Source organism: Emys orbicularis, chromosome 16, assembly GCF_028017835.1.
Source record: "Emys orbicularis isolate rEmyOrb1 chromosome 16, rEmyOrb1.hap1, whole genome shotgun sequence".
In the NCBI taxonomy this organism is placed as follows: Eukaryota; Metazoa; Chordata; order Testudines; family Emydidae; genus Emys; species Emys orbicularis.
Window position 1 is genome coordinate 29,678,578 of NC_088698.1, and position 21,696 is coordinate 29,700,273.

Below are 21,696 nucleotides of genomic sequence, written 5' to 3' on the forward strand. Positions count from 1 at the left end.
TGCCAGGCTGGGTTTGGTAGAGCTGTTCTCATTGCTCTTACATTGTGGTTAATGGAGAGATGCTGGGATTTCAGGAGCGCTGGCTGCTGGACAGCTCCCTCCGCTACAGCAGCAGCAGCTCCAGCAGCAGCCACCGAAACAAAGCGGCAGCCAAGAGGGAGCGGGGGAAGGGAGGGGGAAGAAAAGACCTGGGGAAGAGAGAGAGAAGAAACTGCTGATGGAGGTCCAGAGTAGGAGGTTGCTCTGGCCACAGAAACTCACAGGTTCCTTACTATTATTTTAGGAGGGTGGCTGCTGTATTTTTGCTCTAGTATTTTATCAGATTCTTATCCTATACAGTTGCAGTCCCTGTGATCAATATTTAATGCAAAAACATCTGCTTATTAGGAAGATGTCATCTCAGGGAATATTAAACACTATAGGAAAATGCAGTTAACATTCTAATGAGGAGTCACAAATAGAAGGAGGTTTAAAGTTATCTGGGGTGAATCTACTCACAAAAGGGGCAGCAGAGGGTCCTTAAAATGACTAGCTATTTACTGGCCGAGCTATAGAGCTGCTTGCTTTAATGGGGGTTTCTCAGAAAATGAAATTAATTTAGATAAATGACAGACAACACCTACACACATAATTATGAGGATAGATAGATTAGAGTAAAACCTATTTTGTGTGACCCTGGGAGTTGGGTGCTTGACCTTCATTGGAAATGAATGGGAGTTAGGTGCAAAACTCACTTAGGCACTTTTGAAAATTACACCCTAAGGCCTTGAGCCTGCAAACATTTATGTGTGTGAACTCACTGCATGCTGTTCACATGAATGAAGCTTGCAGGCTCAGGCCCTTAGTTTGGAGATACGTTGGAGCAGTCTCTTAAGGCAAGAGATTGCCTAGTAAAGGTGAGGTCTTATAGTGGAGGTCTTATAGTGTTTACACGTGTGTGCACCTGTACTTGAGTGAACTTGTGCAAAATATGTAACTTCATTATCTGAGAGAATGCACCATCAACCTAGCACACTTTTTCCTGTTGATATTCTCCTTCTACAGGATTTTCCTATAGATGGAAAGGGTAATTTAGCTGTGTGTGACTGTATATATCAATTATTCCTTTCCACAGAAAGACCCAACAGAGAAAATTACAGGAAAAAAGTGCTAGGAGGATGGTGAAGAAACAGTATTGCCTTCTCCCCTTGATAGGGTTTGTGTAGGCAGAAGAAGCAAGGGCATGATCACTGAACAATGTTGACTCGGAGGATCTATGGAGAATCCCAGTCCCAACCCTGCATATGTAGGAACATCCAGGTTGAATGCCTGCCTTCTGTGTACTGACCAGCCTCCCACCCCTTGGATGGCTGACTCAGTGGCCATGTTGCTCCTGACTCCCCTTCCATGCCTGTTTGGCACTTCATCTTTCAAGTGTGGTGAAAGCCATGGACAGGGAGTTTATACTGCAAGGAACAGCACTAACCTATGCAGCAATTTGCTACTCAGGTTGTATGTGGCTGTGGTGGGAGAATCCTATGGGAAGCAGCTGCTCCCTAGCACTGCTGCTTTTTGGCCAGCCAGTCCCTCCAACCATGCACATACTTTAACATGTGCATTGCTGGTACAGAAGGGCTGCCAGGAGTTATATAGCAGGAGAACATACCATGTGATACATTTCCCATCTTCTTTAGGGATGACACAGTTGCTCCCTAATTCACAGAGGGACTCTTTTATTGTGAAGTCACTCATCCCTACAAAATAACTTCAGAGGTTTCACTATAACCAGAATTGGCAAATTTGCACACTGTGCACTGAAACAATTTGGGACTTCCCCTCTCCTCCATGGGAAACAATGGGCTAGATTCTAGCCTGCATGTCTGACAAGATGCAGCACAGGAGTCAGAGCCTAGGTGGAAAAGGTGTGACGGTGACTTTAAGCCCATCTCCATAATTCTGGGCAGCTCCAAGGTCTGATGCCACCCCCAGCATTAGGTAAAGCAAGCCCAGGAGCCAGCATCCCTCCACACATCCCTGTCATGTCACTTGAATACTGGAAACATTCAGAGGCAGATTTTGCCCCCTTACTCACTGAGCAAACTACTACTCAGAGTGAATAAGGGTGGCACAATGTTACGGGGTTAAGCACAGAGAGATGAAAGAGGTCCATAACCCGGGAATAGAAAGATTCTCAATGTTTTTTCAAGGCATACATTTATTTTAATGAAAGATAATAGTTCAAGGCAGAACACACAGAGTTAAAGAGTCTTCAGCAGATAGGATTGACCTTGACAACCCAACAAAATTTAATCATAAATTTCAAGAAGATTTGTGTCTTCTCTTCAGAAAATCCAGGTTAAGGCAAACAGTTTGATTCATTAAATGATCCAAGAAGGCTGCTATGTTCCACAGAGTAAAATTCTGCAGATAAATCCACTACAATGAGGGGAGTTATTGAACTGAAACTGCTAAGGGAAAGCAGTCATTACAGCCCTTAACCAGAATGGGCTCAGCAGGGCAGACTGACCTAATCCCAGAGTGAAATTTATCCACAAAATTGTCTCTGACAAGATGAGATCACAGCAACTGTATGTAGCTACAGCTTCTTCCAAGATCTTGGTAGCAAATGGCATTTTAAACTAATGACATATTTGAAAAAGGTCATTCTGTAGCAGAGAACTTTTTTTTTTTAACAATACAGTGACCACACTACTTCTTTACTAAGCCAGATGCCTTTTGATAAGACAATTTATGCAATAAATTAAAGGTCTAAAATAGCAATATAAGGTTCCCTACACTGTCCCTCTCCTCCTGCACTAAGCATTTAATAGGCATTAGACATTTATGAGAATGATACATTCAGTATGTATCCTACAGCTGCCAGGCCTAGGTTTGTTTCTTTTTTTAAATTTCTTTCCATCTTCTCTCTAATGCTCCCCTGGTTCTATCAAACCCCTGCTGTCTAGTCCCCCTACCCTTCCAGTTGCTCTCCTTCTCTCTAACAGCTGTTCCTCTGTCATTCTGCCATGCACTGAATGATCTCAGGCAAATAGGGGCTCAACCAGAAAGACACCTAATATGCCAGACATTTGGCTAACAAAAGCCCTTAGAATCAATTTAGTAATTAGTTGAAAACGAAAAGGACTGTTAACTGCCAAGGCCCCTAATAATGAGTGGCAGCTGCCGTCTTGAGGTCCTCTCAAAAGTCACAGGTGCCATCCAGCTACCTTCTTTCATAGCAGTGAAGTGAATCATCTTCACTGAATAATCCTAAAGGTAAACCAAATATTTTAAAAATAAATTAATACAAAACTGAGTGAGATCCCAAATTATTATGGGCCTGATCCTAGCCCTTCTTCCAAAGATGTACAGGGACTTAGACTCAATAAAACCGGTAGGGTGCAGTTGCAAGGGAGGCAGGGATTTCTAGTTTTCTACCCTCTCCAGCATCCCCATACTTATGGGCTTGGAGGTGGAATGGTAGGCTACCAGTTGTTGTCCTTGGCAAAGCTGGGGAGCAGGAGATACTACAGTGGCACTTGGAACACTGTGCTGATGAGCACAGCATAAGTCCCTGACCCTGGGGAGATAAATTGGACAGGAATAGCCTCAAGACTGCAGTAGCATTTCCTGAACAGATCCACTGCCTTTCCACAGCTTGGGAGGATTCTTCCCCTATCTTCTCTCCTACGGCCGCTGTGCCAGGCATGCTTGTTTATTCTGGCTTTGCACAGAGGAGAGGATTTGGGCCTAACTGAATTATGGTTGCCAACCCTCCAGGATTGTCTGGGAGTCTCCAGGAATTAAAGATTAATCTTTAATTAATATCATGTGATGAAACCTCCAGGAATACATCCAACCAAAACTGGCAACCCTAAACTGAATACACGTGAAGATTTCAAAATCATCAATAAATATTTATTGGAAGAAAAGTGTTCTGTATCAGTTTCTCTCTGGCTGACTTGTTGAGCCCAGAGTTCTATTTGACCTTTGCTAGAGTGGATGATAAACATCATGTACCCCTAAAGCAGCCTAAGGAAAGTAACTCCTGCCCTGCTTTAGACATTTGTGACATCCCTGACTTGCAAGACAAACACTGAAGTCTGTGAACCAGTGAATGCACTTCTGTGATTTTTAACTGTTCAGAAATATTCTATTAATGTTTCAGTAACTCGTTTTTTCAAGATTTAGTTTAAAAAAACCATTTACTCATTAAATTGGCCTATACTTTGTCACATCCACTTACATTATCGATAAAACCAAAAGCCAAATCATGTTCACTTTACTCACATGAGTAACTCTGTTCAAGTTAACGGCACTCACTCTTAAAATCAGTGGAACTACTCATAGGAGGAAGGTGAGCGGATGTGACTTTTAATTTTTGCTCGTCAGCTCTTCGGAGCCAATCACATTACAGGACAATGAGCTGGAGCCTCTATTCTGGAGGCCATTAATCAACACGGACAGCTAATTTCCAACTGCAACATCTTTACTACTAGCAATGATGCATGAGATAGACAGAACCCAGCTTGTCTTCAGATTCCAGTTGAGTAGCTTCCAGCAATGGTAGCTAGAAAACTCACCTTTTAACTTGTAAATTAAGTCAGTTGGCTCTGAAATTTATTCAGAGTGAAATCCACCCATCAGCTTGGGGAACACAAACAGAGTCATGCCAGGGCCACCACAGTCTTGCTGCTGTATGAGAGGAAAGGTGGCCGCAGAGCAGGTGGCAATGCAGAGACATTTACAGTGCCACAGAGATATTTCGGGGCACCACAGTGACATTTCCTGGTGACACTTTGTGGCACCGCAGAGACATTTTCTGGCAACATTTCGCGATGCTGCAATGATGTTTTGAGTTGCTGCTGCAGTGTTGTTAGAAGTAACCCCAAGCATTCAAAAGCATGACTCAGGCCCCCTAAAATGGTGAGACTAGCTTAAAAATGGTAAATTTCCATTATAACAGCAGTAACTACTGGCTCTTTGTTGGCCTCCCAGTTGGAGCTGTCAGGGGTTGTGCTTTCCAGCTCTTCTCCACCCATCTAGAAGCTTGGCTCTTCGCTTAGTACCAGCTGGGATTCTCACACCAGGAGCAAACCTCCCACAGGCTCTATGCATACTTTCACTCTATGCATCCGAAGAAGTGAGGTTTTTACCCACGAAAGCTTATGCCCAAATAAATCTGTTAGTCTTTAAGGTGCCACCAGACTCCTTGTTGTTTTTGTAGATACAGACTAACACGGCTACCCCCTGATACTTCCCACAGGCTCAGTGACAATACGTTAAGGGCAGCTGACTCCACTACTGAGCTGCCCGGCCAGGCAGACCCGGCTCCGCTGAGCGCTGCTGGGGCGGGGGGAGGGGAGGAATCCTGTCGCCCGTCTCCAGGCCGTAGCAACCAGCCACTCCCCAGGAGCCCGTTGCTAGGGGGTCCATGCGCTAACCAGGTCCGACCCGGCCGCTTCCGGTCCGCTCCATCTCCCGCCCCCTGGACCCCGCGCTTCTCGGTGTCTTTGGTTCCGCCCGCCGGGCAGCAGGAAGGGCTCGGGGCATGCTGGCCGGGGAGACGGACAGGGCGGTCAGGCGGCTCCTGCGGGCCGGAGGCGCGGTCAGGTCAGGAACGGCGGGGACGGGGTGGGGGGCTACAGCCGCCGCCGCCCCGGGGGGGGGCGGGAAGGAAACATGGGGTTGGGTAGGACGAGAGATGGGGCGGGGCGGGTGCCAAGGGGAGAGGAGGCCCGGAGGGGAGGCCGGGGGGAGTCGGTCACAGGGGAGTGTGGGCCTGGGAGGGGGAGAGATGGAGCCCGTCCACGGAGGCAGGGGCGGTGGGGCAGAGGCCGCATCTCAGGCCAGGAGGCCGGTGCACACAGGCGACCTGTTGCGTCCTCTTCGCCCCTGACGTACGTGGCTGTTTTACTTCTGTTGAGGTGACCATCAGGCTCAGCCCGGGTCATTTCACGGCTCCAAGGGGGCGTTACACTTCCTGGTCGCCCCAGCAGGCAGCCAGCCTATGAACTGGGACTTGATATCTTGAAACCCTTCCCGGGTTATGAATGCCTTAAAGATCCTTGCCCCGGGTTAACTTTCCATTGTTACACATCCAGAAAATAATTTGCCTCAGAGCTGAGGAGGGGGCTGTGTGTACAGGTGGAATCCGATTGCCTGGCATTATTCTGAACTTTAATGTACTGACTTGTCATATGACGGGTTTCATTTCACCGTGCACCAGGATTTATTTCTTGTATGTTACCATGTATATAGAGAGATCCTCCCCCCCCCCGGGGGAACAGCGGGCATTGTGTCTATAATACTGCCAGCCCAAGAGCGACTGGACTGAGCTCAGCACCCCACTCAGAAGGACCATATGTTAGCACAGGGATCAGCAACCTTTCAGCAGTGGTGTGCCAAGTCTTCATTTATTCACTCTAATGTAAGGTTTCGTGTGCCAGTCATACATTTTAACGTTTTTAGGTCTCTCTCTAGAAGTCTATAATATATAACTAAACTATTGTTGTATGTAAAGTAAATAAGGTTTTTAAAATGTTTAAGAAGCTTCATTTAAAATTAAATTAAAATGCAGAGCCCCCCCGGAACGGTGGCCAGGACCCAGGCAGTGTGAGTGCCACTGAAAATCAGCTCGCGTGCCACCTTTGGCACGTCTGCCATAGGTTGCCTTACCCCTGTGTTAGCGGCTTGTGCTGAAGGCTAGTCCTATGATTTGCAAACTTTGGATCCTTTGTTTACATGAGAGATGTATTGATGGTGTAACAATTACCAAAGACATGATTGGGGATAAAAACACACAAAAATAGGATTGTACCGGACAGAAATATCAGTGTTCTGTGTATTACAGTGTCCTTGCCTATCATTCCTATATGATGTGTTAATGTTGTTACTGGTTTTCCAGTAGAAAACAGCAAGCAGACTTTTCCCCTTACTTTTTTAGGCATAAAGTAATGAAGAACTGGGGTGTTGTTGGTGGAATTGCTGCTGCTGTGGCAGCAGGCATCTATGTTCTCTGGGGTCCCATCACTGAAAGAAAGAAACGCAGGAAAGGTGGGGAAAGTTCTAAATTGACCAAAATTATCCATATCCAGTAGCAGAAAAATGTGTGCTAATGATGAATAAATTCTCATAATGTTCTCTAGAAAGGATGAGAGAATAGTAAAATTTCCATTTTATTGTGGGTTTGAATTTCTTTTGAGCTAAGACTTTGGATGTTAGAAATGTTTCCACTTTTCTTTTAATCATTAGATTTTGTAAAACCTTTTGTTATATAGCAAAATATAAATTTTGGTCAGTGAATCATGTTGCCTCCTATCTGAATTAGTCTGTATCAATAAAAGATTTTTATTTCCTATGTAGATTTGATCTTTATATATACTAGTTATGTTAGTTTAAAATTTTAAAAAGTATGATAATATATATTAGGCATGCTTTGTATGTGTTTTGTAATATGTTTGTATTACCTATGGAAATTCAATAAAACTTAAACAAATACACAAAATAAACACCTTCTGATTGAACATGAGCACAGGATAAGTGAATGTCTTCTGCTTTGGAAAGTAAATATTCATACTAAAAATAGCTAGAGTAAAGAAATATATTACACACATCTTTGAAAACTGGAGAGCATCCCTGATACAGTACTAATCTCAGGGAAGGAGATCTCACTAAATTGAGACCAGGTATGCAAAGGCACATACTTTAGGCCCCCATCCTGGAAACGCTTCTGAATGTGTTTAAATTCACACATCTGAATAGACTCATACAAGCTATTCGGATGTGTAAAAGTTAAGCACATATGTAAATGTTAGGATTATTATTATTATTACTACTTATTATATGTATTATTGTAGTACCTAGGAGTTGCAGTCATGAGGCAGGACCCCAGAATCAGGGCCTTCGACCTTGCAGATAGTATTACAAGTCACAAATTGAAAATTAAATACATTACAGTTGTTAATTCCAATTTATATGGTAACGTGCAGATAATCCTACAGTAATCCGTGCTTGATAGTGTTAAAGTATAGCTTTCTGAAATTCAGTCAAGAACATTTTTCAGAGGAAGTTTACATTTTTTTTTACAATGGCATGATTCTTAGAGACCATAACACTATTGCATGTTTGAGTGTCTTCTGATTTCTTAAATAACAGTTGTAAACACCAAATAAAAGATAGAAGCTCGAAATCCAAATCACATGCATCATATCACTTTCAGTAAAAAAAACTGTCCTAGGCTCTAGAATGTAAATTGTTAATGCATATTTCTAGGGCTTGTGCCTGGCCTTCTCAACTTAGGAAACACCTGTTTCATGAACTCTTTGCTGCAAGGCTTATCTGCTTGTCCGTCTTTCATCAAGTGGCTGGAGGAGTTTACAGCCCAATACAAGACAGCCCAGAATGAATCATCGGAGCACCAATATTTGTCCCTTACTTTGCTGTGCCTTCTGAAAGGTATCATGTTGTTAAACTTTTAAGGGGTTAGGCTACATTAACAAGAAAATAATTAATAAAACCTAATATGTTACTGTTTTTAAGGAATTAATTTGCACGGTGCTTAGTATAAATGAGAAAGTTAAGAAATCTTTTATTTTTAATATCACAAAGATGTCTCACAACTGTTGTCACACTCAGAATTCAATCAGAAATAAATTTCATTTACTATAATTTAATGTGGAAATTTCTCAAATAATGCATGAGAGAGCATATGTGATGTTAGTTAAAAAGAGCAGAAAACTAAATTTCTTATTACGTTAATGAAGATTGGGGGATCTAATAGGTAAACTTAATTAGCTGACTTGATGATGTTCTCTATGTACAAAGAAATGACTGTATCTTGGGTCCATTAACTCTGTTGAAAGCTGAGGTTTTTTTATTTGCCCAGGTTTTCATTACTGTTGAGTCAATGCAGCACCCTCAGGTTATTAGTGTCCTTCCTAAGCCCCACCAAGGAATCTCTCAAACCTCTACTGCTGAAGGAAGGATTAGCTCCACGATAAGTAATATTTAGTTTACATTCATTTTCCAAGTCCCCTCTACTCTCCTCTTTCCTTGAAAAAGGATTTTTCCATTCAAAGTTGTTGTAAAGTTGAATGAGGTGCCAGGGTCTTGCCCCTTTCCCTGCCCCCACCTGCATTGTTGTTATGGAAGCTGAAGGAGAGATCAGAGGGCGAGGTTTTAAAATAAATATAACTGCAGAACAAGGATTTACAAACATGTACAGTTGTTGAGGAAGGGGGAAAAAAGGCATTCTGCAAATCGTTCCTCTCAGACATAACTAAGAAATAACTGCACAGCTGTGGATCAGTGGGTTTAAAACGTCCCTGCGCCCAGACTGGCTGGGCCAGCTTCGTGTACGTAAGCATGTGTTAACAAGTCATTCCGCTGTTGTAAGCGAAAAGAAATTAGGCCCACTATATCCAGGTTTTGTGATCTAACCAATCTTAGTGGCTCCATTTATCATTTTGAATTTAATACCTCCAGCTTTATCCTGCCAAGAGGTCACAGAAGATGATGTCCTGGATGCAAGCTGTTTGTTAGAAGTGTTAAGGCTGTACAGGTGGCAGATCTCGTCATTTGAAGAGCAGGTGATTACAAAATTCGAACTAGATTATAGTATATGTTGGAGCTTGGATACTGTGACGATAGGTGCCTTATGTAATATAAGGTATTTATAGATCTGAGTATCAAATCTGAATCCTCTTCAGCATGGTGAAAAGTTATCTTTAGTAACTAAAAGAAAGCAGCAATGTGATTAATACATGACATCTTCAGTTTGTTTTAGAGACCCCTGATTCAGACTCTAATGCCTTTCAACTGTCAGCATTTGGTATGACGCTGCCAGGAGTGACAAGGTCCCAGGGGGTAAAATCCTAGTCCCATTAAAGTCATTGCAAGTTTTGCCATTGACTTTAACAGGACCATGATAAAATGCCCTGGTTTCTGTTTCTAAGGAAGTTCCCTGTGTTTTCGTAAGGCTCCCAGATTTAGTTACACATAACCGATGGGGCTTCTAGATCTTGTACACAGCACAAATGTGTACAAGCGCAAGCTGTGCAGACAAACCCAACACAGTAGATTCTGCTTAGTAGCAATATAGGTATTGACAACTTCCTGTTAATAGCAGCATTTCGCCAGGAACCAATCCCATCACATTGACTTTAATGTTAACGGGATGCAGATATTGGCAACGGCATGCTGCTTAGTAACACCATTGCTTTGATTCTTGGAAGAAAGGCCCCAGCTGTCGGCAGGTTTGTGAGGATGCAGCCAGGGAAGGAAGTGCTGGGGAGTGCCTACCCTGGCCGCAGCCCTACAAACATGCCTGCGGCTGGTGCTCAGCCCATCCCAGTGCTTCCTTCTGGGGTTGCAGGCTCACAAACCTGCTGCCGCACAGGGATGGCACAGGAGGTAAGAGGCTGTGGAGAGGGCAGTAGTGGGGAAGGGGGCTGCAGCCCACATGCCAGAGCTGCATGGCACTTCTCCCTGCACTCTCCAGGCTGTACCCTGCTGAGGGGCTGCACCCAGGGAAGGAAGTGCTGGCACATGCTAAGCTCTGACCCCCAGAGAGCACAGGGAGGCGTATGATGCAGTCCCATGAGCCCCCAGCTCCCAATAGAAACTCCATCATCCTGCTGGTTTGCAGGGGTGCAGCCAGGGAAGGCATATCCCAGCACTTCCTTTCCTCGCTGCAGCCTCACAAACATGCCTTCTCCTTGTTAGCAACTGCTGGATAAGGGCAATTTTTTCATGGCAACTGAGGAGAATAAGCAGAATCTATTGTATTTGAAAAATGTTTTCTGCTCCTAAGTGTGTGAAGTTTGGGGTCAGTAAATTGGTTCAGTTGTCTCTTCTATAAATATGGCTGTATATTTTATACTTCATATCCAAAACAAATGACGTAAGGGTTCAGTTCTGCTCTCATTGAAGTCAGTCAATTTCACCATTCACCTCAGTGGAAAGCAGGCTTTGGGGTCATTATTGTGAGTATATTTTGTGTGTGTGTGTACTCCTCAGTATTCTTTCAGTGTTATACGCCACAAATACATTTAAAAAAAATGTTGTACATTGTTGTGGGCTTAGCTTTGCAGAAAAGATTGTTGGCAAAATTGTAGCACAAGCATAGGGATATAGGACTGGAAGGGACCTCATGGAACATCAAGTCCAGTCCCCTGCAATTGCAGGGAACCCCATCTTATAATCCTATTTATAAATTTATCAAGCTCCATCTTAAAATGAGTAAGATAGTTTGCTCCCACTACTCGTATTGGGAGGCTGTTCCAGAACCTCACTCCTCTAATGGCACCTTAGAGACTAACAAATTTATTTGGGCATAAGCTTTCGTGGGCTAAACCCCACTTCATCGGATGCCCACGAAAGCTTATGCCCAAATAAATTTGTTAGTCTCTAAGGTGCCACAAGTACTCCTTAGTCTGTATCAGCAAAAAGAACAACACGGCTACCACTCTGAAACTACTCTAATGGTTAGAAAACCTTCTCATTTCCTGCCTGAATGTATTCACGGCCAATTTATACTCATTTGTTCTTGTGCCAACATTGTCCTTTTGCTTAAATATCTCTTCTTCCTCTCTTGTGTTTACTCTCAAATGTATTTAGAGAGAGCAATTATATCTCCTCTCAGCCTAAGTGGTTATTATTAAATTAACTGGGTCTTAAAAGTGTAATAATTTCTTTTTAATGGAAAAATGAACACCTTATTTTGCCATGACAGATTCCTATGTGCACACACACTCTTGGTATATTTGTTGATGCTGTCTTGTTTGATTCCCCTCTAAGTTGCATATCCCCGTTTAACAGGATGCTCATGAACTATTCCATGTCCTTACATCTTCGTTGGAAGATGAGCGAGATCGTCAGCCCCGGATCACACATTTGTTTGATGTGCATTCATTAGAGGTAAAACTGTATAAAAATGTTATTTCCCTTTCCTTTAAAGTGATAGAGCCTCTTTAGATACTAAATATGCAATGCTGTTCTTCCATCTTTGGATAAAAATGAATTAATAAAACTAGCAAATTGAAAAAGAAAACTTTTCAAAGCAATATAATATTTTAGGACTTTGCATTTATATTGACCCAGTCATTCAAGGAGCTGAGCGTCCTCAATGCCCATAAACATCAGTGGGAGTTGAGGGCACTCAGCATCCCATGGGATTGGGCCCACAGCACCATCCATTTGAGAATCTCAGTATACTGTATGGATGGACTATAGGAATTGCCATAATGGCCCAGACCATTGGTCCATCTAATCAGGTATCTAACAGTTGTCAATACACCAAGTGCTTCAGAGGGAGATACAAGAAACTATATAATGGACAATTATGGAATAAACTCCTAACCTGCCACAATTAGCAGTTGACTTATTCTCTGAAACATGAAAGTTTAAATCTCTTATACATTTTTATTCTATCTAATATAACTGGATGTTCTGTCTATTAAGCTTTTATCAATTGTTGTAAGCTCTCAGTATCTTGTTGCTACAAGTTCCAGCGTTCATGGTGCGTTATATAAAAAACACTGCTTTTATCTATTTTAAATTCATTGCTTTTTAGTTTCATTGGTTGTCCCTATATATTAATTTTTTTAAAGGTACAATTTTTAGACTAAAATGAGAGCATATTTAAGATTTTGTATTTTGTAAGGTGAGATTTAATACAATCTTTTTCCCTCCTGTGTAGCAGCCAGAAATAACCCAAAAGCAAATAAGCTGCAGGACAAGAGGTAACATTTTCTCCCTTGAAAAAATGTGAAATGTGCATATTTACTTATAGACATGGCAACAGTAGTTGTTTTACTTACTGAAGTAATATTACTATTATTTCATCTGTTTCTAGTGACCAGGAATGCATCTTTAAATGTCTCCAAAGACAATGTTAATTAAAGATTTGTAAACAGAAAGTGAAGTGTTCTTAAAAAACCTGGATTTTAACAGCTGTAAAAAAACAACAACCCCAAAGAAATAAAAAATCCAGGCATTATAATGATCATGATGAAAGTGGAAGTACTAAATATTAAAGACAGTTACAACTTCATATTTTAGGGTCACTTCACCCCATGTTGAGTCACTGGAAGTCTCAACATCCTTTTCATGGAAGGCTGACCAGTAACATGCTTTGCAAACACTGCAAACACCAGGTACAAGAATTTGTGTGTTTGAGATTAATTATAAACAAATAAAAAAGGAAAGCTTAATCAAAGGGGATTCTTTAATGACAAGAACCATCTTTTGTTTTATTTTGTGCAATCCTGAAAATTTGCAGTATTGGGGCCTTATATTGTAAGCAAACCAGGGCAAGAACTTTGTTTTCATATTTGTCTGTAAAGTGCCTAGGACAGCATTGGTGCTGTACAAATATGTAATAATAATAATTAATAATGAAAAATACAAAATTGTGACCATGCTTTGTTTTATAAGTGTGGTGATTGTAACTTAAATATTGCTTTTAGTATTTGACTTTCACTTGCAGACACATTCGTGTTATAAGAGAAATCCGGTAGCACAGGTAGCATTTTAAGACTTGGTCATTCAGTCTTCAAACAGCCAATGTTCCTGTTAATTCTTGTGCAGTAAATGTGGGATTGGGCCGGGAGTGTTGACTTCTGTGCTGGACAGAGGAAACAGTATCTAATGCTTACAGAGTATCTTCTGCTGCCATGGAAAAATTCTACTCAAATATTTACAGAACAATTTCCAAAACTCTTTCTTTGCAGAAAAAAATAAACCTGCCCTCCAGTAAACTAACCAGAAGATGTTTTTACCAGATCTTTGAATTGTTTGTAACTAATTTTGCTGTATTTAGAACTACAAATGCAGATCAGATTATATCTAGTTAGAGTCCAGTCCTGTTAGGTGTTAGTACCCTTAACTACCACGTAGGACCATAGGAGTAGAGAGTGCTCGGGCCTGTTTTCATTAGGCTGAAGGTGGACTGTAACCCTGTGGACATGTGAAATGTTTTCTTTCAGAGTCCTGTGAGGTGTGATACATTTGACAGTCTTTCGCTGAGTATTCCAGCAGCCATGTGGGTATGTGCTTTCTGCTGAAGCATGATCCATTCTGTACTACATGCTGCCTTATGGTCAAAGCTTTATTCTAGACTCGAGTCCTATGCCTGAATTTAAAATGATGGGGTAAAATTGTAAATCAGTCATTTAGAATTAATTTTATTACATTTTATTAATTTTTGTTGTTGTTTTAGTAGATTTTCCTGATTCAGTATCTTACTCTGAACATAGTGGGGCAAATTTCTAGCTTAGCTAACCAAGTGTAACTTCATTGATATCAATGGAGTTGTCTGCCTACACCAGTAATAAATTTGGCCCTATCTGCATATCTAGAGATACCAAAGTGCAACCCGAGGGCTGTGTGTTTCCTGCAAAGTCCTAGTATGTGCTTCTGCTTGCTTTCTCCCTATGATTAGAGTGAGGACAAAGGTGCCAAATTGTAGACTTTTAGAGCTGGTGATTTTAATAAAGAAGCCATTTCTGTTAATCTCTAAAGCCGTGTTTCTCAACCTTTTTGATACAAGGGACCAGCTTGCTGCCTTCCTAAACTGTGTCAGGTAGACCTCAGGGACCAGTGCCGGTCCACGTAGCGGTTGTCGAGAAACACTGCTCTAAAGGAGATACAAGTCCGGACAAATATTATGGTTGTTTGCAAAGTTATTATTAGATTACAAATAGTCCACCTGTATGCAAAATTTGTGTGGTCCTTAGTATTGCAAAGTTTGGGCCCCTCATATACTGTGTGCTGTTAGTTTGTGTCTCCAGACAAGGGGTCTAACTGTTATCCCCTTCGTGTGTTCATGGAACAGCCATTTGCATTCATAGTTTTGTGCCAATGCCTAGGGGAGAACAGAACCAGGCTTTTGACACTTTTTCTGTGCTAGTTTCCTATTTTTATACCCAAGTTGAAGATGACCCCAGCTCACCAGCAGTATAGATTTTGCCATCGAAAAGATGGCTAAAAATAGCAAGAAAGCAACTAATGCATGAGACGTAAAATACAGCCAGAAAGCCACATTCCTGCTGGGCAAGGGGTCAGGCTGCAGAAGGTGTTTCATAGGGCACTGTGTAATTGTGGAGGGAAGTATTGTAAGAGGGCCAGGGATCCATTGGTTCAAAACCTCACTAAGAAGGTGACACAGGAAGTGTAATGGAACAAATTACCGAGGGAGGTAATGGAATCTCTGTCACTTGAGGTTTTTAAGAACAGATTAGACAAACCTGTCAGGGATGGTCTAGATCAGTGTTTCCCAAACTTGGGACGCCGCTTGTGTAGGGAAAGCCCCTGTTTACTGCTGTTAGACTGTTTACCTGCCACGTCTGCAGGTCCGGCCGATCGCGGCTCCCACTGGCCGCGGTTCGCTGCTGCAGGCCAATGGGAGCTGCTGGAAGCGGTGCGGGCCGAGGGACGTACTGGCCGCTGCCTCCAGCAGCTCCCATTGGCCTGGAGCAGCGAATCGCGGCCAGTGGGAGCCACGATCGGCCGGACCTGTGGACGTGGCAAGTAAACAAACCGGCCAGGCCCACCAGGGGCTTTCCCTATACAAGCGGTGTCCCAGGTTTGGGAAAAACTGGTCTAGGTAATACTTAGTCCTGCCTTAGTGCAGGGGACTGGACTAAATGACCTCTTGAGGTCCCTTCCAGTGTTATGATCCTATGGCTACTACTCCTGCACATAGACTATAACAGCTCCCAAGGATGAACTGGGTGGAAGGAGGAGGCTTCCATTCCCCCACCAACCTTGTGTATGTTCTCTGCTCAAAGCCCTTCTACTCTCGCTTTGTGGAGGAGCCAGGATTTAGCTCAGAATGTATTAATTCCTATTAAATAACTAAAATCCTTTAACAGAATTTAATTGTGTGCATCATAAAATCAGAGCAAAGTTGTTTTTTCTCACACTCAGGGTCGTCCTATGACACTGGACCACTGCCTCCACCATTTCATCTCTTCTGAATCAGTAAAGGATGTTGTATGTGACAATTGCACTAAAGTATGTAATTTTAATTCATATACTCTTCCAGCTCAGTTTCTAGATCAAGTGACTCAGAGTCAGGACTCCTAGGTTCTACTCCTTGCACTGCTGCTGACTTGCTGAACCCTCGGTTTCCTCACCTCTGAAGTGAGGATACTACCTCACAGGGTGTTAGGAGTCTTAAATTATGAGTAGTTTGTAAAGCACTTTACAGATCCTGGAATACTCAGTGATTGCCAAGTATTAAATCTTATAATATCCTGGTGGGTTGTTTTTTTCTGATCTTTAAACACTGTTTTACAACTACACCTCTACCCCGATAGAACACTGTCCTCGGGAGCCAAAAAATCTTACCGTGTTATAGGTGAAACCGCGTTATATCGAACTTGCTTTGATCCACCGGAGTGCGCAGCCCTGCCCCCCCGGAGCACTACTTTCCCGCGTTATATCCGAATTCATGTTATATCGGGTCGCGTTATATCGGGGTAGAGGTGTACTTGTAACTTGACTGTAGCACAGGGAGCAAGAGTAACGTGACTAAGATTAGACAGAGAATGTCTAAAGGTTAGACTTGAATCCAGAACTTGTGTGTTCATGGTCACTTTCTAGAAATGTTTCTATTTAGTTTCACTTCTTAATTCTCATGCACTGGTATAGTTCTGCACTTCTGAGGTTACAAACAGCTGGGAAATGGTTAAATCTAAAGAAACTGTTTAAACCTGCGTATAGCCCTAGATAAGAAACTACTATTTTTTGGCATATGCACACCCCTAGTATTGGTTTGTGTAATTTAATATTATGGATAATTAAATGGCTATAATTATGTTTCCTTTGATTTCAGATTCAGGCAGAAGGAACACTGAATGGGCAAACCACAGAAAACCAGAGAACAACATTTGTTAAACAATTAAAGCTAGGGAAGGTGAGACAAATTGATTTGGCAAATTTATTTTTAAAGCCTCTACAGTAGTGTCTTCTAAAACAATCCAGTGACTTATCTCTTCAGTCTGTTATTTTGATACCCACTTCTTGGCATTGAGCTTGGAGACCATTCGTATTCTATTTTGTACTTAAATGTGAGCTCATTTGGCAGTTTTGTATGCCATAACACCTTGACTCAGCAAAGCATTTAAGCCTATGCTTAACGTTAAACACATGAATAATCTCACCTTAATTCTACAGTGTGTGTAAACATATGTATTGCTGAGTTGTGGCTTATATGTCCCTTGAGATTCAGCAATAAAAATATGTGATTCTGTATTTCAGTGGTGAATTAAGTAATTCCTATATATATTTTGTTAAACACTTTGCCATCCCTAAGCAATTGCATGTTCTTAAAATAAATAAATAAGCCCCATTCTGAATGCAGGTGATTGGGTGGGTGAACATGGTAATAAACGGCTGAAACAACTTAGATTGTTCTGTGTTTGTGCAGCACACAGCACAATTGGGTCGGGTCTGTGACTAGAGCTCCTTAAGGTGCCACCAGACTCCTTGTTGTTTTTCTAGGCACGATAGTTATACTAATACTAATAACTTAATTGAAAGAGACAGTAAAACCTTGTGCTGCATTTTGGGTGTAAAACAATGTAACTGTTGGACTCGGGTTTCCATGGTGCTTGCTGGATTCACTCTGACCAGCCACAAAAACATTGCACATGGAAACTTAGCTCTGGTTACAGTATAGTAGCACTAACTGCAAGGGACCCGGATCCTCTGTCCCCAAGGGATTATATTGATCAGAATCTTTGGTCTGCGCTGGACAAGTTTAAAAAGATTTCAGATGAGTCTTTTAGAAACATGCATGTGTTTTTATTGACTTTTCCCACCTGTGGCAAACCCTGTTAATTTTGTCCATCTACCTAATAAATTATGGTAGTGTTATTAGAAACCTCTCTTCTGACTGTCAGGCTTTATACTTTGTATTTTAGGCCTGGTCTACACTGGGGGGGGAGGGGGGAGTCGATGTAAGATACGCAACTTCAGCTACGGGAATAGCGTAGCTGAAGTCGACGTATCTTATTTCAACTTACCTCCTGTCCTCACGGCGCGGGATCGACGGCCGCGGCTCCCCCGTCGACTCTGCTACCGCCGCTCGCCCTGGTGGAGTTCCGGAGTCGACGGGAGCACGTTTGGGGATCGATATATCGCATCTAGACGAGACGCGATATATCGATCCCCGATAGATCCATCACTACCCGCCGATCCGGCGGGTAGTCTGGACGTACCCATAGGTATTACTTCTAATGTGGATATAGTAGCAGATGAGAAGCCAGTTTAGTAATCCACTTCCCCATTCACTCTCTTGGACTTTAATTCTAGTTCCAAGAATATACTTTTAAATCAAGCAGTCGTTTCTTCCTATTTTTAATATGTCTGTTGACGTATTTCTGTGGAATGTGCTTGAAGCTCCCTCAGTGTCTGTGTATCCATCTGCAAAGGCTGAGCTGGTCAGACCAAGGCATGCCTCTGAAACGTCATGAACATGTGCAGTTCAATGAGTTCCTGATCATGGACATCTACAAATACCACCTCCCTGTCCATAAATCAAGCCAGCATGATCTAAACCAGAAGGGCAATCCATGGATGTCGTCTGAAACAAAGGATGGGTCAGCAGTAAAAGCCTCAGGTATTTGATCTGAAAATAAAAAATATCAGGTAGTTTGTCAGTGTATAAGAAAAAATATATTTATTTTGAATTATACTAAAACCTAGAAAGATCCCGTTTCCCAGCAGGCTTTGGCCCCTTGACATCTATTTAAAATACAGTTCTTACAAATTTACTGTTCACTCCCATTCCAAAATACTTGGCGCATAGGTGGGCTGTGGAGAACTGGGCTGCTTTAGCCCCAAAGGATGGGTGAGTTCCGAAGTCGATAGGCCCCCACAGAGAATGTCTCGTTAGTAGACCACCACTTTTAAACCAAGGGAGCTCCAACTATGGCTGTATTGCAGGGGGAGTGCAGACCCTGGAGCGCTCATGTAATGTGGTCACAATCAGACCCTGTGTCAAAACTAATGTTGAAATTGCAGGGCAGTTCGAGGTGTAAATTATACAGTGTTTAACGAAAAGGGCCTGATCCTACAAACCCTTATTTATGCGAGGAATCCCATTGCGTTCAGGGGGCCTGTTCACATAGGAAAGAGTTTATAGGCTCATGTGTCAAAAACTGTGCATTAGGGAAAATGGCCCTGGATCCAGTCAGCCTTCAGTGTGCAGGGTGCCCATTAAAGTCAGAATTCAGCTCTAAAGAAGTCTTTTGTTGGCAGGAACAGCCATTGAGGAGGCGTTAGGCATGCAAACTGTGCCCTTGCTTGATAACGCCACAACTTTTTGCTTAAAGAAATAAACAAAATCTTCACAAACTTGAGCAAACTGTTTCCAGTCTATATGGCTATATTGTATCACATCATTAGAGCTTAATTCCTTTGTTGCTGCTGGTCCCAAGTCTTCAAATAATTACTTGAATTGACGGCTAACTACTACTTCAAATAACCCAAACTGAGCAGGGCTCTTGCAGCCACATTCTACTATGAGCTGTTAACGGTGTCCTTGGATATAATGCTCTCCTTCCTCATTAGGGGATTGTGAGGTTTAATTAATTAATGTTGGTAATGTGCTTTCAGATTCTCTAATGAAAGGTGCCATAGAGAGCACAGGACTATTATTTGTAATATGAATAGTTAAGCTGCAGATCAGTTAAATCACTGAATGTATAATTTCTCTGGCAGATCTGGAGCAGACATGTAGCACTAAATCATTCTTTATGAATGGCGCCTGCTCTCCTTCATTATTAACATCCCCGATAACTTTCCCACTTGCAGTGGTTTCAGACTGCAGGTAAGTCAGACTTTTGAAGTTATTTCATAATTTCTACCCGTGCTTAAAACTGATGTAGATTATAGTTTCCTTTATTCCATCTTTATTGTGATTCGGTAGCCACAGAATTTACCATTTATCCCAGCTACTGCAAGTGTCCTCCTCGTTAGCAAAGGATTTCTACCCCTTTCTGTTTGGGTGATTTGGCAGGTCTACTCTGCTCCCTGGGTCCACAGCTAGTAAAAGGAGTTGTGTGAATTATAAGTGAAGAGTTCAAAATCTCCTTTCTCTGGTTGTTTTTGCTCTGATGGCTCCTGCAGGAAAAAAATCAGGAGTGCAGCAAGCTTCTTAATGCAGAGCCATCAGCTTATAACTGCTGCCTCTTCGCTGATAGCTCCCTTTTCTTTCCTCTTGGCTTCTGAGAACAAACGAGTGTTTGTCATTTCTTGTAGACTTTTTAAAAAAAATCTTGTATTTAAGGAGCCTGTTTTTCAGAGGAGCTGTGTGCTCGCTGCTCCCTGCAACTTCAGTTGGAGCAGTGGACACTTCGCTCTTGTGATGATCAGGCCTAGTACTTGTCCTGTTAAATATTTTCCCCAGAGCACTCCTAGTTTGAGAATATTCACTTTTCCCATGTGGCTGATATATAGTTCCTATAATGTCTGTCTTATCTGTAATCATGTATCTTTTCCCTGGGGTATATACTGACTTATGATATTCCCTGCCTTTGCTCGCACCATGTGTCATGACCTGTTCCAGGAGGGGCAGCAATGGCTGTTTTATAGCCCACATGTTCGGTGAGATTCACAGCTTAGAAAAACAGGTGCATGGAGCAAGTACTTGAGAGGGCTTCCATTATTATATAGGGATGGTGTCGTGTAATTTTATGTTTTTTCTGTTAAAATCGTGTCCTGGGATAACTTTTACCATTAACACTGCTGTAGAACTTAGCATTCACATACTAAAGGAAACAGGTGGGGGGGCCTCACTGCAAAATTCAGAGCCAGTGTGTTGCACAGTATGCAGTGGCCCTCTCTAGAATACATTCCAGAAACTGTTTTCATTAATACTCAGAGCAGCAGTTCTGTTCTCCTGATTGGAGAAGAGTGAAGCATTTTGACCAGGGGTCCCCAACGCGGTGCCCGCGGGCGCCATGGCGTCTAAGTGCGCCCGCTTACTGGCCGGCGGACGAGCATCCACCAAAATGCCGCCGAGAAGCAGCGTCATCCAGAGGTGTCGCCGCCGGAAATCGGCGGCATTTCAGCGGCGACACCTCTGAATGACGCTGCTTCTCGGCGGCATTTCGGCTGCGACGCCTATTGACGTTGCCGCTTGTTGGCGGCATTTCGGCAGATGCTCGTCCGCCGCCATGGTCCTCCGTGGCTCGTCGCCTGGCGCCTGCCAGACAAAAAAGGTTGGGGACCACTGATTTTGACAATCGCAGTGAAGGTCTGGGGTGTTATGAGGGAATGTGCTGCTGTGAGAGTGCATCTCTTATGAAGGGGGTCCATGGAATGAAAAACATGCTTTAAAATGAACTAGCTACTGAAAATAAAGTGACTGGGGATTCTCCAGGTACGTGTTTGATACACAAGTGCTGCTGACCCCTTCCTTTCTCTCATTTGCCCTTCAGTTCCCCAGTGTACCTCTACCGTCTGATGGCTGTTGTAGTTCATCATGGGGACATGCATTCTGGACACTTTGTGACATATCGCCGCTCTCCGCCTTCTCCCAAGACCGCACTCTCGGTTAGTAACCAGTGGTTGTGGATTTCAGATGACACTGTGCGCAAAGCTAGTTTGCAAGAAGTGCTTTCATCTAGTGCTTACCTGCTCTTTTATGAGCGTGTTCACTCAAGAATGCAGCACCAAACTCAGGATTTCAGGGCTGAAGAATAA

General features: G+C 42.7%; 1 protein-coding gene across 1 annotated transcript; it reads left to right on the plus strand.

The window, feature by feature from the left end:
• Positions 1 to 6,925: 6,925 nt before the first annotated feature.
• USP30 (ubiquitin specific peptidase 30) lies at positions 6,926 to 21,696 on the plus strand. The gene is made up of 12 exons (XM_065417906.1): positions 6,926 to 7,035; positions 8,254 to 8,436; positions 9,466 to 9,569; positions 11,800 to 11,898; positions 12,680 to 12,722; positions 13,042 to 13,136; positions 13,968 to 14,027; positions 15,910 to 15,996; positions 16,820 to 16,900; positions 18,388 to 18,607; positions 19,711 to 19,819; positions 21,432 to 21,696. The coding sequence occupies exons 1-12, from the start codon at positions 6,936 to 6,938 to the stop codon at positions 21,694 to 21,696; spliced, it is 1,446 nt and encodes a 481-aa protein (XP_065273978.1). The 5' UTR covers positions 6,926 to 6,935.

Bases quoted from the DNA above. Each gene is read 5' to 3' on its own strand.
- USP30 (XM_065417906.1), top strand. From the start codon at position 6,936: ATGAAGAACTGGGGTGTTGTTGGTGGAATTGCTGCTGCTGTGGCAGCA. The intron at 14,028-15,909 runs GTATGTGCTTTC...TCTCACACTCAG, and splicing joins GTATTCCAGCAGCCATGTGG to GGTCGTCCTATGACACTGGA. The intron at 18,608-19,710 runs GTATTTGATCTG...TTTCTCTGGCAG, and splicing joins GTCAGCAGTAAAAGCCTCAG to ATCTGGAGCAGACATGTAGC.